The 19361-nt window shown below is 38.4% G+C and overlaps 1 protein-coding gene across 1 annotated transcript in view; it reads right to left on the bottom strand.

Annotated features, from left to right (window-relative positions):
* Positions 1 to 432: 432 nt before the first annotated feature.
* The window catches only part of Myo3b (myosin IIIB), a 405667-nt gene continuing 386738 nt past the window's right edge, over positions 433 to 19361 (bottom strand). Inside the window, exons 32-34 of the mRNA XM_087200133.1 lie at positions 2423 to 2529; positions 2003 to 2049; positions 433 to 1177 (exon numbers count right to left, since the gene is read on the bottom strand). Coding sequence (XP_087056259.1) covers positions 1039 to 1177; positions 2003 to 2049; positions 2423 to 2529 — 293 coding nt within the window. The 3' untranslated portion in view covers positions 433 to 1038. The remainder of the gene's footprint in view (positions 1178 to 2002; positions 2050 to 2422; positions 2530 to 19361) is intronic.

Below are 19361 nucleotides of genomic sequence, written 5' to 3'. Positions count from 1 at the left end.
TTTCTATATGCTTAATGTTATTTTTCTTAGAAATACCTTCCTTAAAGGTATTTCCATGCATACTATCTGCTAAATATTTTAGAGTACAAAAAATGTTCTAAAGAAAGATTCTTACAAGATTTTTAAAGTTTTATGTCACACGATATTGTTTTACATAGAATAGGTGCTCAAAAAAGCTTGTTGTATTGGATCATATTGAATACTATGTAATATCATTACAATAGGACCAGATCAACCTAGAATGAAAAATCAGAAAAAAATTATTCATGTATAACTGGAAGTCACTGTCCTGTTGAGGCACCCGTGTAACTAGATGAAATCTCTCCACTCATCCTACATGTACTGGATGCCTGCTCTGCCAGGCCACGTTCTGGGCACACACAGATGGACAAGAGCAAATCCTTCCCTGGCAGCCAGTCACAGACTAGTGGAGACAGCTGCCAGTGAATGGACTTACAGAATAATGTGACCTGGACTTGCATAGATGCAAATTTTCTTTCCTTCTCACTCCTTTCTTTTCACTCCTAAAGTGGTGGGTGTGCTCAGTAATGGTGCCCAGGCCCTGGGCGAGGTGGGAGGTACAAGCCCAGCCCAGGGAATGGGTAGAGAAGGGAGCGGAAAGGGACCCCTGGCTTTCTGCTGGGAAGATTCTGCATGGATTGAAAGGTAACTCGGTAGGTAATAAAAGAAAACTTATCTGTGTTCATGATTGTCTAAGATGAGATTGTCTGCTACTTTCTCAGACATCTGGGGCCTGAGAGACTGTCATTACTGGGGTTGAGGCATCTCAGCATCTCTCAGTGGGGACTCATGAGATGAGAAAAGGAGAGACTGCCCACCCCAGGATAAACAACAGTTGCGGGAGACTGGTAGAAATAGGAGCCGTATCTAGGGTCTGCAAATTGTTTAGCAAGGCTCAGGCACAGGCCATGAGTCCAAAGATGCTGACTGCGTAATAGTGCCTTCCTGTTCAATGACCATCAGTCAGTTACCACGATTGTTCTCACCTTGGACAGACTCGAGGTCAGGAAGCATAACTCAATGTCGAGCAAAAGAATCTCCTTTTGAGGACGAGTTAAAAAAGAAAGGGTGGGCTGTGTTGCCCTCCTCAGGGAGACAGGCTACAGGGGAGAGAGATTTGTAATATTCATCTTCCCCATCCAGCACTTTGATTTGGCTGCAATGAAGAAAAGAAGACAATTTTCAACAGAAAAAGGAAACAAATGTTACATCACAGAGACAGCTAAAGTTGTGTGAGTCGCTGGAAGAGGGTTGGGTCCCAAGACTGGAGGAAAGAACAGCTTACGGGGCTTAAGGCCTCCCAGTAGAGAGGTAGTAGGGTCTCATCTACGTAGCCTTTAGCTTGTGGGTCAAACAGTGACAATGGGCCCACTTTCCTAGTGTTTGGAAGTTGTGGTTGTTGATTTATGTTGCAACTTGATTTATGTGCTTAAATTGTCTGTCTCTATCTGGCTTTCTCTAGATGAGAAAGTTCCTTTCCTATCCTCCCCCAATTCTCAAACTAGTACCAATTATCTACTTCATTCCTATTCTCAACTGAGATGCTACCCATCAAAGGAGCCACAAAATCTTTACTCTCCTCTTTCACCATTGGGGAAAGTCTTCTTTTGTGCATGTTTTAGGCACAGGGTATCATAGTGTGGAGGAAATGGCCTATTTGCACTTTATGGAATGCTGTTATTTGCGGAAGATTTTTATACAACCTTCTACATGTCTTCAATTACGAAGAAAGTAAATTTCCCTAGAATAATTATGAGAAATAACATTTACCCTTAGGTGACAATGTCAGCTTTTCTGGACAGAACACACTCAAGTTTTGGATCCTTGCTACTGTGAAAAGTAGTTTCCAATGTCAATAACAGTGGCAATATCTGGGTTGAATATTTTTAGAAGCCTCTCTGGAAAGTTTTGCATTTTCTGTAATATCACAAAGGACCCCTTCTGTTTACAGTTGCTTAGAACTAAGAAGATAGATATTTACCCAAGTTTTCTTGGCTTCCTCTTGCTCCCTTGATATTCTAGAGTTCCCTGTGGAGAGGCCCAAGAACACACAGTCAAAGCAAAGCAGCAAGTCGTTAATTTTTAATTCAAAGTGATTTTGTGTTGAATGCAAGCAGATGCTGATAATATCAGAAGTCACAGCATAATTTTTTTGATCAAAGGGCTCAAGTGAGCCTGATGAAGCATGCATCTTGCTCGTCTTTGATAAACCACATCAATTATTCACCGTGAAGGCAGACATCCTGACATGAAAGCAACAGATAAAGAGCCTAAGCACATGTTCACGAGAGAGCATAAGAGAGTGGGGGTGGGGCTGGAGGGGCTGGAACAGGTATTAATAACAGAATTATTAACTGGAAACAAAGCCAAGGAAACAGCTTTATGGCCACTTTGAACTCACATTTAACTGGTTATAGTACATGGTGTCCTCAGGGCTACTCAACATTTTGGGCTGCTGACATCGTCGGCGAGGTGTCCGCTGCTTCTGTGCAAGACCATCTTCTGAATCTGCAACCAGACAGCAAAACCTCACTGTAAGTTGTTCCAGGTGTTGGGAAAATTCAGTGAAAAATGACTCTTCATGTAAATACACCTGGGAGAATCATGTCCCATTTTGATGCACGTGGTAGAAACATTGCTAAATACGAGGAGAAATGTCATCCTACAAACACACAAACACAGTTATCACTAAGTTAAACAAGGCTGCCATCTCCAACTGTGCCTTCATTGCTCTGATCTGAATTGGCAGCCCAGAGTGACAAGGAGCAAATTGGGCTGTCCGCATTGGGGAGGTACAGGGTGGAGGTCAGCTTTTGCAGAGCAGAGTGCCTTTAGCAGGGAAACTGTTAGGACATCCATGGCAATCTGGGATCATCGGCACCACATCCTACAGCAAGAGTTCAAAGACATCTGGAGCACACGTACTCTTGGGCAGATGAGAAGCAAATCTTTTGGTGGGACACACTTTGGGGGAAAATAGCTGGAGCTAGTGTGCACTAAAATACTTTAAACAACACCACTGAACATGCAGTTACTGGAGGTGGCTAAAGGAGGGGAAAGGATAACTGCATGATCCCATGGAGTAGTCTGTCTCTTTCAGTTTTTTTTGCAGCACCGGGGATCCAACTTAGGACCTTGCACTTGAGAGCCAGGTGCAGCTAAATCCCCGGCCCTCTTTTAGTCTTGATTTCAGAAGTCTGGTCCAAGAGTATACTGGAGATGAAGAAGCCACATGTCAAATGAAGTCATAATTCATTTTCTTTCCAAGAAAATGATTTCCATGGAATCTACAGTTTTTTGACTGTATATCTGAAGCAGGATTCAGCAGTCCTAACTTTTCCAAAACGAACACATCACATGCTCACACACACATAGATGCACAAAATCCTGTCTATGAATGTCATAATATAGGGGAAAAGGTCTTTTCTAGACAGGATATTTGTGATAAACTATTCATAAAAAAGTTGGAGATTTGTACTTGAAATCATACTTTAACTTCAATAGATTTTCATTATTGTAGAAAATTCTGGGGAAATTTTTTGCTTCATAACTTCATATTCTTTTAAATTTAACTGATACATAAAAATTTACATATTATTGGGGTACTACATGATTATTTTCCTCATTTGTATATATTGTGTAATGATTAATTCAGGTTAGACATATCTCCTCAAACATTTATCATTCCTTTATGGTAAAAAACATTGAAACTTTTTTTCTAGTTTTTTGAAATGTACAGCAGGTTACTGATCTCTACAGTCACCCTGCCATGCAATAGTACACCAGACTGTCTTCGGCCTATCTCACTATAACTCACCACCCACTGATCAATCTCTCCCTCTCTTCTTCCTCTCTTACTCTCCACAGCCACTGGTAACATCCTTCTCCTCTCAATTTCTGTGAGACCAACATTTTTATATTTCACATATGTGTGAGACCCTGTAACTTTCCTGGCTTATTTCACTTAGCATAATGATCCCCAGTTCCATCTATGTTGTTGCAAATGATGAAATTCAATTCTTTGTTATGGCTGAATAGTATTCCGTTGTGATTATGTACCACACTGTCTTTATCCATTCATCAGTTGATGGATACTTAGGTTGTTTCCATTTCTTGGCTATTGTAGGTAGTGATGCAATGAACATGCAAGTACAGATATCTATCTGACATATGGACTTCATTTCCTTTGTATACATATGGGGTTGTTGGATCATATGGTAGTTCTACTTTTAATTTTTTGAGGAACTTCCATAGTCATTTCCAAAATGGTTGAGGTCCCCTTTTTCTGCACATCCTTACCAGCACTTGCTAGCTTTTGTTTTTTTAAGAATAGCCATTTGTTCTGAAGTGAAGTGATACCTCATAGTGGTTTTGATTTGCATTTCTGTGATGATTAGTGGTTGAGCACTTTTTCATACACTTGTTGGCCATTTCAGTGTCTTCTTTTGAAAAATATCTATTGTATTTGGGTTTACTGCTCATTTTAAAAATCAAGTTATTTGTCTTCTTGCTATTGAGTTTGTTGAATTCCTTACATGTTCTAGATATTTAACATCTTGTCACATGTACAGTTTGCAAATATTTCTCCTATTCTCTAGGTTGTCTCTTCATTGTATTTCTTGTTTAACTGTGCAGGAGCTTTTTAGTTCGCTGTGATTGCATTTGTCTATTTTTGTGTTTTATTTCCCATGTTTTTGAGGTCTTACCTAAAAAATCGTTGTCTACTCCAATGCCCCAAAACATTTTTTCCTCTTTGGAGGAATTTTTAAAATGAAGAGTGACTTAGCAAGGACCACTGTGAACAGAAAATTGTTTCCTAAGTACAAAGTTTATATATTGGCTTTTCTTTTCCATTCTTCATTTTTTTTTTTTTTTTTTGTGGAACTGAGGAATGAACCCAAGGACACTCTACCACTGAGCTATATTGCCAACTCTTTCCTTTCTTTCTTTTTTTTTTTTGTGGTACTGGGGATTGAACTCAGGACCTTACACTTACAAGGCAGGTGCTGGGCCACTGAGCTAAATCCCTGGCCCTCTATTTCTTATTTTAAAACAGGGTCTTGCTCAGTCAGGTTGGCCTCGAACTTCTGACCCTCCTGCCTCAGCCTCCTGAGTAGCTGGGATTACAGGGATGTGCCACCAGGCCCAGCTCTTGACTTTTCTTGAATCAGGACATATCTATGAACATATCTAGAAAACAGTATAATCTTACAGACTTTAGAAGATAGTCATTTTTCCCCCCATTGTTTATTGGTACATTTTAGGTATAAAATACATTTACATACATCTTTGGGAGCTTGTACCTTTACATGATATATCTTGGTTCTTATTTTTTTCCCCTTCCCCTGCCCTCCCTTCAGCCCCTCCACCCTTCCCTATTTGCAAAGACTTTGTTTCCATTTTTTTCCTTTTCTCATAATTTTTCCTTTCCTTTCTTTCCTTTCCTCTACCCCTCCCACTTCCCCTGCTCCTTTAGACCTTTTCTTCCTATTACACAATATCAATTGTACATTTTTAAAATTATAATGTCAAGATCTAGGAGACATTACCACAGATTTTATAGAATTTAAAAGGATGTAGAAAGCATATTACAAAAATCTTTTTTGAAATAAATTGGACAACTTCTAAGAAGTACCTTGGAAGACAAATTAAGGAACTAACTCTGGAGGAAATATAAAATTTGAATAACACCTATTAAAGAAAGTATATTCCTAGCTTGAAAACCTACCTATATGACAACAACAGGCTCATAAACATTTTACCTGATAAATTATATTAAACATTTAAAGCAGAAAAAAGAAGGAACACTTCTCCCCTCATTTTAGGAAATCAACATTGTGCTAATCCTAAAACTGGATAAAGATAATAGAAGAAAAAAGTATGAACATAGATAGAAATTTGTTTAACAAAACAAACTATTAGAAGTCAGATCTGGCCGTATGTAGAAAGTTGTTTTATTATAGGGATGGCAGTGTTGGTTCAGCATTGGAAGATCCACCCCCAAAAGTCATCATTTTAACAGAGGAAAGGAAAAAGCCATATCAGTAGTTGGAGAAAAAGTATTGGACTAAATTCTATAGCTGGTCATGGTAAAAGCTATCAGGAGACTAGAAATAGAACAAAACCTTCTCAACAGATCAAAGACATGTACTCCATACTTCCAGCAAAAATCCCTTATATGAATGGAGAAGATACAATGCTTTCTCCCTAAGGTGGGGAACAAGGGTAGATATGCCTACTCTTCATCTGTCCATTAAACTTTGAAACCTAGGCCCAAACCAAAATAGTCTGGCAATAAAATAACACAATTAGGATAGGATTGGCAAGGTAGGTGTAAAATCTTTATACGTAGATGAAATGATCATCTACAGAGAAAATACTAAGAAATCTCTAGGAGGCCCTAGAACTTGTATTTGAATTTAGCAGGATTAGAAAACACCAGGTATACATAAAAATTCAGGTCTATGTATACTTGCTATAAATGAAGAATTGGATATTGAAAATTAAAAGTTATGTAGGGAGTACAAAGGACCTAGAAAAGTAAAAAGAAAAAGAAAAAAATAAAACAGTGTTAGAAGAAGTTTAGTACCTAATTTTAAGACTTCCTCTAAAGCTACAGTAATCAAGGCAGTGTTGGTGTGAGGAAAGACATATAGATCATTGGAATAAAATAGAGAATCTAGAAATAGAACCACACATATATGGTCTACTGAGTTTTGAAAGATTATTTAACATTAACATTTTATAGAACATAAACTCAATTCAAGAGCCAAGGAAAAGATAGTGTTTTCAGCAAATGGCACTAGAACACCTGGTATCCGTATATAAAAGGTTAACCTCAACCCTTTATTTCCATACATAAAAATAACTTGAAAGGATCTATGAACTTAAATATGAAAGACTAAAACTATAAAATTTTAAGAAGAAATTATAAGGGAAAATGTTCATGAATTTAGGGTAGGCAAGAATTTCCTAGGATATAAAAAACATGATGTATAAAAGAAAAAAATTGATAAATGAGAGTCCATCAAAATTTAAAACTTTAAATGACATTGTTAAAATGAAAAGTAGTCCTTAAACAGACCATATTTATAATGCATATAACCTATGACCAGAATATATAAAGAACTCTTACAGCTCATTAATAGACAACCCAATTAAAAAGTAGACACAAGAAGATGATAAATAGCCAGTACAGCACAAGGAAAGGTGTGCAACACTAGAATCAGAAAAAATACTAATCAGTACAATAACAAGATTGAATTATACACTCATTAGGGAGATGAAGTTAAAAGTTTTAAAAGAACAAATGTCAGCTTAGGTGTGAACCAGTTAGAACTTTCTAATACTGCTAATGTGAATGTAAAATGATGAAACCATTTTGGAAAACAATATAGAAATTTCTTGTATTACTGTTAAGAACTAATAGTCCTGTTTTTAAGTTTTTACTTGAGAGGAATGAAAACACATGTTCACCATAGATTTGTACATACAAGTTGAGTATCCCTTATCTGAAATTCTTGGGGCCAGAGTGTTTCATATTTTCATTTGAAATCCACTAGATCTGCAAAGAGGATAGCTACTCCTGCTTTTTTTTTCGGGTTCCTGTCACATGGAGTATTGTTTTCCACCCTTTAACTTTCAGACTGTGACTTTCTTTTTGAATTAAATGTGTTTCTTGTATGCAGCATATTGGTGGATCTTGCTTCTTGACCCATTCTGCCAGTCTATTTCTTTTGATTGGTGAATTGAGACCATTAACATTGAAGGTTATAATTCATACATATTGACTTATCATCATCATGACTTTTTCTTTTTGTGGGAGTCTCCTCTTTTGCATTTAATTTCTTGTCATGCCCGATAGATTCATTCTGCTGGGCTTCCTGGGGTTGTGATCCTCATTGTCTTTTCCTAGGATATTGTCTAAAATTTTTTGGAGTGGTGCTTTGGTATTCATGAAGTTATTAAGGTGCTCTTTGTCATGAAAGTATTTTATTTCTCCATCAATTTTGAAAGATAGTTTTGCAGGGTACATCAATCTGGGTTGGAGGCTGTTTTCCTTTAGGGTTTGGAATACATCACTCCAAGCTCTTCTTGCCTTGACAGTTTGCATTGAGAAGTCTGCTGTAATTCTGATGGGCTTTCCTTTGTATGTGATTTGTTTCTTTTCTGTAACTGCTTGTAGAACTTTGTTCTTCTGTTGGGTTTCTGGAATCTTAACAATTATTTGTCTATGTGTAGATTTTTTTTGATCAAGGCTAGTTGGAGTCCTATATGCCTCACTTATCTGTATGTCAAGTTCTTTTCCCCTGCTTGGGAAGTTTTCTGCCATCACTTTTGTGAACAGTTTTTTTTATGTCATCTGCACTCTCTCCTGTTTCTTCATTGACTCCAATCAGTCTTATGTTATTCTTCTTTGCATCATCTAGCAGCTGCTGGATTGATTTCCCATGGTCCCTTACAATCAATTTTTCTTTTCCTGGTCACTAATTGCAATCTTATCTTCTATATGAGAAATTTTGTCCTCACATTGGCTCATTCTGCTGCATAGATTTTCAATGGAGTTTTTAATCTCCTGGAAATCTATTTGCATCTGTTTTATGGATTCCATTTGTTTCCTATGTTGGGATTCCATCATGTTCCTGAGCTCCTCTCTAGATTTATTAATCATGTCTTGTACTATAGCCACAATCTCTGCTGTTATTTGATAAATTATTTCTGATTTCATTTTTTCCAGATCCTCTTTTGTTGCCAGTTCAGGGAGTCCAGGTGGTTGAGTATCATCAGATTGTTCCATCTTGTTTCCCTTTGGGGTTGCTTTAGGTGATCTGGAAGTCTGGTTTTGAGACTTGTTTATGCGTCTTCTCATTTTGACAGTGGCGGGGGGGAGGTGCTGTTGCTGGTGCCCACAGGGCTCACTTCCTCTGTGCTGGTGGGGTTGGGTGGTACGGCAGCCCGGAAGCCTCCTCTTATGCCCTGGGAGCAGCTCACCTCCTGTGTGCTCTCCCTTATTACTTTTGAAGTCAGGCAAACATCAGACAGTCTCATATGATTCTGACAGTATAAAAACATGTATCTTGATGTTATAAAGCAGAAATGAAAAGCTGCTGCTTCTGTTCTTTTGAAAGAGCTCCAGTCTTCATCCTCATCACCTGGCTTTCAGCGCGGACTCTCAGAAGATAGTCATTCTTGAACACTTCTTTTTCTTTTTTTTCTGAAGACAGACTGAGGCCCACAAATGTTGAATGGCTCATCTCAGAACAAGTGGCAGGATGGGGACTCAAGCCTATATCTTCTGTCTCCTGCTGTAGCAGACATGTGTGTGTGTGTGTGTGTGTGTGTGTGTGTGTATTTTAACTATAGTATATTGTCTTTATTTTTTATTTTTTGGTACCAGGGATCAAACTCAGGACCATGCGCTTGCAAGGCAGGCGTGGAGCCACCGAGCTAAATCCCTGGTCAGCATAAAAACAAGAATATTGTTTTTTTTTTTTTTGGTACCACGGATCGAACTTGGGTCCTTGCACTTGCACAGCAGTGGCAAAACCACTGAGCTAAATCCCTGGCCCTAGAATCTTGTTTTTAAAGTCAAATGTCTACACAGAAGCTTAATGAAAACATATTAATTGGCTTAGCAAAATTATATTGCTTGCAGTGTTCCAACAGTCTTAAAAGACACTCTTTTCAGGAACACAGTGCACAGCATAGATCTGTTGCACTGGTTTTGTCAGAATCAAAATGGGTTTTATTCTGCTGGGTGTGGTGGTGCATGCCTGTAATCCCAGCACTTGGGAGGCTGAAGCAGGAGGATCATTGTGAGTTCAAGGCCAGCCTGGGCTACATAGCAAGACCCTGTCTCAAAAAAAAAAAAAATTCTCCCCACTGCTGGATCCAACACACCTACTTCATGTTTTCTTTGCAAAATCCACATCCTACAATATGGTAGAGTGTGAGTCTGTGAAGCTTTCATGCTATCTCTTTTCTGATTTATTGATTAATGGGCAGACATCTCCAGAGGTCAAATTTTGAGCTCTGATGTCTGGTCTCCCTTAGACTTTCAAATTCTATCCATGGCAACTCAAACAATTGATCTGAAATAGTTTTTTGGGTTCAGTTGAAGTTTAGCCCAGTTCAGCTGGAATTTATGTACTGTTTACATTTGATCAGAGAGTTTATTTATATTCTTTCAACTGGCAAAGCTTAATATAAAATATAACTCTCAACTTTTACTCTTGATAAGTTTACTGTCCCATGGGCTGATATTCTCCTGAGTCTTAGAGGGAATCAAGTTATTAGATAGAATTTTATCCAATTTATTTTGTATAGTATGCTACCTATGCTAGACTAGAATCTAGTATAAACTGGTTGTCTGGTTTAGCATGGAATTTTAATTTTTATTATTTGAAGTTTAATACCTTCATATATCACAATGTTCTGCAAAGAATACTGCAACTTCTAGGTGCTTCTAGGTGCATTGGAAAACATCTAAATGTCATTGATTCATGAGCCATTGTAAGCAACCACATATATGATTGGAAAAGAATCACTATTAAATAAATACAAGTGGAACAATTTGATATTAATATGCAAAAATACCATTTAAATTCAAACATTGTAACATTTATCCTATATGCAGGGTACTTCGCTGGATATAGTGAGGAAATCAAATTGAAATAAAACAAAGGCCCTGCTCTTAATCTAGTAGAGGTCATTGAATCTTTTTTAAAATTAATTTTATTGGTACATTTTAGCTACACATAATGATCACATTCATCATAGGGAATTTGTACCTGTACATAATATATCTTGATTCTTCTTTTTTCCCGAATTCCTCCCCTCCCTTCAAGTCCTCTTCCCCTTATTGTTTACAAAAGCTTTGTTTCCCTTTTTTCCTTCTATTCTTGTTTTTCTTATCCTTTCTTTCCTTCTCCCCTCCCTCCTCCTTTGCTCCTCTTCCCATTTGAACATTTTCTTCCTATTTCACAATATCTATTATACATTTCGGTCCTTATTTACCCTTTAGATTTCTCACACCAGAAAAATGATGTCATTTTCATATATGTGTGTCCTATTTATTTCACTTAACATTATGGTCTCAAGGTGCATCCATTTAGCTAGAAATGTCTCAAGCTAACCCTTCTTCATGGCAGAGTAGTACTTCAGTGCATTAAAAAAATCCACATCTTCTTCATCCATTCATCCATCGATGGGCATCTGGGCTGTTTCCAAGATTTAGCTATTACAAATTGTGCTGCTATAAACATGAGTATACATATATGGCTATGATATAATGCTTTTTATTCTTCTGGGAAGATACCAAGAAGAGGAATAGTTGAGTCAAATGGAACCTCTAGTTTTAGGTTTTTTGAGGAATCTCCACACTGATTTCCACAATGGCTGCACCAGTCTACACTCCCACCAAAAGTGGAGAAGGGTTCCTTTTTCCCCACAGCCTTTCCAGCATTTGTTATTGGTTGATTTCTTGATAGTAGCTGTTCTTTCTGGAGCGAGATGGAATCTCAGTGTTGTTTTAATTTGCATTTCTTGAATGGTTAGTGATGCTGAACATTTTTTCATGTATATATTTGCTGCTTCTTCATCTGAGAAGTGTCTGTTCATTTTAGATGCCTGTTTTGGGGTTGAGTCTTTAAATTTGGGGGGGGTCTGACTTTTTTTGAGTTCTTTATATATTCTAGGAATTAGTCCTTTGTCTGAGGAACAGCTGGCAAAAATTTTTTCCCATTCTATAGGTTGTCTCTTCACTCTCTTGGTGGTTTCTTTTGCTGTGCAAAAGGTTTTTAATAAGATGAGGTCCCAGTTATTGATTCTTTGTAATATTTCCTGTGCGATTGTAGTTTTGTTCATAAAGTCTTTGCCTACACCTGTGTCTTCAGAGTTCTACCTATTCTATCTTCCAGCAGATTTAGTGTTTCTGCTTTAATATTTAGATATTTGATCCATTTTGATTTTAGTTCAGTGCATGGTGAGAAATATGGGTCTAGTTTTAGTCTTTGGCATGTGGAAAGCCAGTTTTCCCAGCACCATTTATTAAAGAGGCTATCTTTCTTCCAGTGAAGGTGTTTGACTTATCTTTGTCAAAGATAAGGTGGCTGAGTGTGTTTGGCATTGTATCTGCATCTTCTAATCTGTCCCATTGATCCTCGGTTCTAGTTTTTTTAATTTTGGTTTTTCCAATATCATGCTATTTTTAATCACGGTAGCTCTGTAGTATAATTTTAAGTCAGGGATTGAGGTTACTGAATCTTAAGAAGCTAAGTGACTTATTTAAAGCTGTAAGCTAGTGATGTTAGACTGAAATTAAATATATATATTTTTTAAGTTTTTAAGAGGTATAGTGAAAATATTTTGCTTTTTAAAATATACCTGTTGACTCTCCTTATAGCCAGGTTTTCATGGCTGGGATAAATACTTTCCATATACAATTTAAAGGAGGGAAGGTTTATTTTAGTTCACAATCTAAGAAGTTTCATTCCATGGCTGGCTGGCTCAAAGGCAGAAACATTATGGTGGACGGGTGTGGCAGAGAAAACTGCCCACCTCAGGACATGCAGGAAGCAGAGGGTAGGGGAAGAGCCAGAGAGGAAGGAGTCAGGGGATCAGAGATAGTCCCAAGATCACATCCCCATGACCCACCCGGAAGTGTACTTTACTGATCTCTCAAGCCAATCAAGCTGATGATCAGGCTTAACCGTCACATTTTCACAGGCCATGATGAATTTCAAATGAGTTGTATAGCTCAGCACTGTAAACATTCCCATAGAAACAGAGAGTTTAGAAGGAAACAAAGACTATTAATAAACTCCAGGGTAGAAGAAGGTATCAGTGACAAGGATGGGTTCAATTAAAGTAAAATATTCCATATTATAAGTAAGAACACAAGATAAAAGGAAGTGCCACAGAAAGATTAAAAACAATTAAAAACACACACCCATAAAAAAAGTCTAAATCTGTAATGTAGATAAGCTATGGCAAGAGAGTCAGCCCTGTGCATCTGCACATTTACATCATAGATCACAAACCGAGGGAGGTGCTGGAGATTGAATGCAGAACTTTGTGCATGCTAAGCACACATTCTCCTCCATGCTCTACCACCGAGTTAGGACTCCAGCCCCCAAAAAATATTTTTTAAAAAATGATGCCTGTATTGAACATGTACAGACTTTTTCCCTTGTCCTTATTCCCCCAAAATATGGTGTAACAACTATTTACATGACATTCACATTGTACTAACAGGTAATTTAGAGATGATTTAGAGTACAGAGGAGGATTTGTGCAGGCTGTATATAAATCATATGCCATTTTATACAAGTGATCTTGAGCACCTGCAGATTTGGGTGTTTGTGGGGTTCTTGGAACCAATCCCCCTCGGATCTGAGGGAGAGATGTATGTTGAATTACATTTAGGAGATGAGATACTGAAAGATTTTCAACAACCCTGACAAAGAACTTCAATTAAAACAATTACTACTGCTTTTCCATTCTTTAGAATAAACTCAAAGATCAAAAGACAAGGAGGGACTCCAGTCCTAAGTCTGCAGGTTTCACCCTTCCTGAAGTGATATTTGAGCTAAGCGGCTCACCCATCTCACATGTGTCCAAGCCCAACCAAACTGTTCTGTGTGTAATAAATTGTGGCTACCTCCTTACTGGGCTTTTCAAAGGTATATTACGTCCCAAATACTAGTTTATATTTAACATAGGTCTCCTTTTATAAAAATCCCTGCATCGTTTGGTTTTGTATTTAAGACCTTCAACATTTCTTTCTCTTCTGAGTGTAGAACTTTATAATAAATTGGAGCTAAATCTGCCAGAAAACAAGAGAAATCTAGATAGCATTTCAGGAGCACTGGGAAATACACACTTCTTACTCTCTAACCCCAAATCATCACATAGCGGTTGTGCATTTGCTCAAGACCTTATTGAGGGCCAATTAGTTGAATTTAGTCAAACTGTTACATAACTTCAAACAATGAATATAAAACTTCAGTATTTCTTTTCTCCATTTTGCAGTTTTATTCAAGCCAGTGTTGCCAGATAAATATGACACCCAGTGAAATTTGTAACAATCAATACTTTTTTAGTCTAAGCATATCCCATGCGATATTTGAGACATATTTATATTAAAAATGATTATTTATCTGACAGTCAAATCTTCTGTGCTATATTTTTATTTAAGTCTTGCAACCTTAACTCATGCATAACTTTAAGCCACAAATGAAGCTCTTTTTTCTCTTAGGATCTCAGAGATAAGGAAGGAAACAGCTTCCTCTACTCCATGTGGCTTGCTGAGTTATAGCCATTTTGGCTATCAGTGCTTCCCCCTGCACTGTCCTCTAGAATGTAATGTGTCACTCACTTTTCATCACCTGCTACACATGTACCAGTTGGGTTAGTTTTCTAGCAGGCATGCAGGTAAGGAAAACCAATCACAAGGTGGGGCAGGATGGGATTCACAGCATAGTGGGGCAGTTTGGGGTCCTGGCGCCTGAAGGACAGGCAGACAGTGTGCCGGGGTCCTGGGAGGAAAGGGAGAGACCGCACTGGGAGAGCTCTTGGCCCTGACCCCTGCTTGGATTTCAGCAGGCATGGATATTTTCTGAGCAGTATGACTGCTGATCTAATTGCCACTTTGTGGATGAGGCATTCCCAGGGTCTCTTGCCAAGTAAAACATCCTCTTGAAGCAAACAGAGCATTCAGTGTTCTAGATTTACAGATGGCAAATCCCAGATGAGGTTAGGAGATATACCCCTGGGGCATTTCAAGAGGATTAGAGTTATACAATTAATTTAGAGAACTCTGCCAACTACTCTGTGCATAAAAGGGGTGCATCATTTCTTTGACCAAGATTCTCAGGGCATTTGGAGGTGATAGTAACTCAGCTGCTGACCATCCCCCATGGTTCTCCAGTGAACTCTTCCCTCAAGTGGCCCCCAAACAGATGACCTATCATCTCTGGCTCTGTGCCTTTCCCCCTACCATTTCATTTTTATGTAGCAAATTTTACTTTGTGAAGTATCTTTTTCTTTCCCTTTCACTTTGGGAAGGACAAATAATCTCAAGGAGATAATAGAGGCACAAGGAGATTGACAGAGGGACAGTAAGTTAGAGGCAAACTGAGAATTCAGGTCTGTCAGCCTCAGACTAGCAAATTCTCTTTACACTGCATCAGTTCAACTTTTAAAATACTGCTAAGATCAAGGTCTGGACATTAATTTTTATTGCTGTTGTTGCAGTACTGAAGATTGAATCCAGAGCCTCACACATGCTAGGCAAGCAGTCTACCACTGAGCTACATCCCAGCCTGACACTGATATCCTAAAAATAAATTTCTTTAGGTGCTTCTAAAGTGCATCCAGGGTTGAGAACCATAGTACTTGACCATATTAAATCCTTCCTTCCCAATAAGAACCACAGTGGCAGAAAGTTAGAAATAACTTACACTACCTTATACTTACAGCCTATAAAAGAATCTCCCCAATAGGACAGAAATCACTCACCTCCCCCAATATGCCCTGGGGCCTCAGGTACTTCAGGAATGTTCAGAGCTGTGAAAGGGAGGAGGAGGGTTCATTTGTCTTGGCAGTACAGATTTCCAAATTTAAATCCTGACATGGAAGATAATCCTCTGGGGTTTGGCATCTTGTTTTTATTTATTTTTGGTCTGTTGCAAAGTGTCTCGCTATGTAGCTCAGCTCAGGCTGGCTTCAAACTTTCGATCTTCCTACCTCAGCCTCCTGAGTGCTAGGATTACAGGTGTGCACAGGACATCTGGCTTGCCTCTTGCTTTTATATTGGAGGGACCCAAGGCCTAGGGAACTTAGACTTTTTTGCTGGTCTCCCATGAGAAATGGAGCTAGATCTCAGGATTCAATTCAAAATCTTAAAGTCTAGGCCATGGCTTCTGTTATGATAGATACTCTTTCACTGAGCCTTTCTGAGATGATTTCACCTCAGCAAGTCTAACTTCAGGAGGGATGAAGGCATCAGTGGCTTCTGTAAAACAAGCACACATATACACACACCCAGAAAGAGATTTTCTCCTGGAGTGCATGTTATTCAGATCTTGCTTTCTAAGATGAAAGGAAAACTACAAATTTTCCCAGTTGCCATGTTATGTCATGAACAATCCTCTTCAAAATTGTAAAACTGCTACAAAGAAAACATCCCTGAGTTAAATTAGTGGAAGATGCTGGAGTTATAAATCGTCTATGTGGACTTTCCTACTTATTAGTTAGGGAGGTGGCAAGAATTTCTCCCAAAAGCTCAGGGCCTGGGCCTGGCACACACTCAACAAAGAATGAATGAGTGAATGGTGACTATTTACCATTCATGTGAAGATCTCTTCCATCTATATGACTACTCCTTGGTTCTCAGAGTATTAGCCAGGAGGTTGTTATCGAGGCTTGCAGTAGGACTAAGGCCTCTCCTGTCCTGGGATGCCTTGGGAACCTGTAGTTACCAAGGTGAGAGGGATGAAATCTGCCTTTTAAAAACAATATTCATTAGTATTTTTAAAAAGTGGCCATTCAAAATTTTTCTGAGAATGTGTATTTACTTTTTAAACTAAAATTTTTATTCATTTATCTAATTTGGGTTACAGTTTTTCCTCCCATGTAACAATAAAATCATAAATATTTTTCCATGTGATTAGCCTACTTTTGAAATACTATCTTCCTTGTAGAGTTCCATTTTTTTTTTTTTTGGTACTGGGGATTGAACTCAGGACCTCGCGCTTGCCCAGCAGGAGCCAGAACCCCTGAGCTAAATCCCTGGCCCTTAGAGTTCCTTTTTTTATGGTAATAAATGAGCATGATGTTTAAACAGGATAAGCTATAAAAAGTCTGATCTTTTTGACCCTCTGATCCCTTTCTTATAACAGTAGCAACTGCTGGGAAAAGTTTCTTATCCATCTTTCAGAAACAGTCTAAATGTCATAATTTCTAAGGGCTGCATGATATTTCATTTTATGGGTGAACTATGATTGATTTATATAATTTTCCATTTGAGGCATAGAAGTTATTTCTAATGTTCTTCTATGATAAACAATGTTTTCAGGAACACACCCATACTTAGATCTTTGACAAACCCACATTATTTCTTAGGTTAAATTTCTAGAAGTAGGACTATTGGCCAAAGAATATGCATAGTTAAAAAACAGAATTTTTCCCTACTTGCTATTTAGAAAGTGCGTAGCACAAAACTCTTCTGCCTTCTGTGCCTAAGATGATCTATTTTGGCACCCCTCACTGGCAGGGACAGATCATTTTGAAAAAGTCTAACAATTCAGTAGGTGCAAAAACAGCCCCCCCATTTGTGTTGTTATTTACATTCCACTGACTACTGGAGAGGATGCTGTTCCCTCATCCTCCCGCCCACGTTCATAAACCATCTGTGTTTCAAGGTTCCTTTCAAGCCAGAAGCAGCAGTAGAGTTCACAGGTCCTGGCCAGACCTAAAGTGATGCACCAGGTTGTGTCCTGTGCACTCAGTGGTAGATGAGTGGTCCCATTAGTTAACAGTTACACATATGCCTATTTTAAAAATTAGCATGTGGTAGGGCCAGGGATTTAGCTCAGTGGTGCTGCTGCCTGCCTTGCAAGTGCAAGGTCCCAAGTTCAATCTCCGGCACCAAAAAAAACCCCCCAAAAACCTAGCATGTGGTAGAGGAATGTTTCCCACATTTCCATCATCTAGCTCTTAAACGTTTTTACTATATACAAGATCACCTGTGCTATTCCTTAAAATTTTTTATATCAACTAGTTTCTCTTTAGGTGCATTCACTCCTTTAAAAATGAAGTTTTATTACCACTGGAAACGAAAAATCAGTGTCATTTTTCAGAGCTACAAATATGCCACATAGTAAATTAAAATGAAAACAAAACAATGTTATTACACCTGAGCTAGGTTCTGTTTCTCACAGGAGGTTCTGGGTTTCTTAAAAGATTTGTTAAAAACAAGTGAGTACCCAAGCATGGTGGTGCATGCCTGTAATCCTAGCTCTCAGGAGGCTGAGGGAGGAGGATGTCATAAGCTTGGGGCCAACCTAGGCTGCATAGTGAGGTCAAGGCCAGCCTGAACTACAAAGTGAGAGAGACCTTGTCTCAACCAAACAAAAAAAAAAACTAAAACAAACAAAAAATAAATGAGTAAATGTGAGAGGAATTTAAGACATTAGCACCACTGAGGATTTCTCCTAAGGTTCTGGGTTTATAAACTGACTCAAATTTATAAATTGATTCAAGTATGGAAATTGATTGAGAGGTCACAACTCTGTTGTTGTGATTCTAACTAGACTTCCATTCACCTGTCTTAGAACAATTTTGCTTAGACAAATGACATAGGTCCACTTGTAGCGACCCCTGATCACTTAGTTATTGGTCTGTGTTTCAGGCAACCAACCAAACTTCCTAACCCCTTCCTAACCCTCTGGGCTACAGCACTGAACCTAGAATCTCTGCTTAGTAGCTCACATAAAAAAATTCAACTCAAGCCAACTTTTTGCTTCTTCCACCATTATCCTATGCCCTTCATATTTATCCCCACACATAATCTCTGGATTTTACCTGTACAAAGTGGGAAAATCTTGCGGTTATTCTGAAATGTAGCTTAGTTCCTCATTGGTCCCCTTTTGGGATCCATTGGGACTTAAGTCTCATTATAGGTCTAGAAGCAAAGAGAGGTGGTGGGGTGGGTCCTGAGGAGAATCAGCAATCTTGCAAGGCACTGTGTCCTCTTTTTCCATTTCATCACCATAGAGAACTTCATTGTACTTGATTAAGTTTTGGCTTTGACATTTTCCATATATTTTTTTGTATCAGGGATTGAACTCGGGAATTTGTGCTTGCCAGGTGGGCATAGTGCCACTGAGCTACATCCCCAGCCCCCCCTTATATGTTCTAGCTCTCAAGTTTACCAAAGATCATGTAGTTCAAGTACAATAACATTGAAAAATTTTGTAGCATTAAAAAGAAATAAAGGGCCGAGATTTAGCTCAGTGGTTTCGCCGCTTGCTGTGCAAGCACAAGGACCCAAGTTCAAGCCCCAGTACCAAAAAAAAGAAATCATATTGAGTGAAATAAGGCAGATTCAGAAAGACAAGCATTATGTATTCTCCCTAATATATGGAATCTTAAAATGGTAACAAAGAAGAAGGAAGGCTATTATTAGACAAGAGGAAGGGAATAAGTGGGAGGGGAAGGAGGTATAAATGTGGGAATTGGGGAAATGGATATGATCAAGATATATGCATTGAACACCCCAAAAATATGAAACTAGGGGAAGGGTGGGACAAGGGGTAATAGGAGTGAAAATGATCCAA

The sequence above is a fragment of the Heterocephalus glaber genome, unplaced genomic scaffold (genome assembly GCF_053883595.1).
Source record: "Heterocephalus glaber isolate CG9 unplaced genomic scaffold, H.glaber_assembly_v1.0 deba00000347, whole genome shotgun sequence".
Taxonomy (NCBI): Eukaryota; Metazoa; Chordata; class Mammalia; order Rodentia; family Bathyergidae; genus Heterocephalus; species Heterocephalus glaber.
The sequence above is the reverse complement of the archived record's forward strand: the minus strand, read 5'-3'. Positions and strand labels throughout refer to the sequence as shown.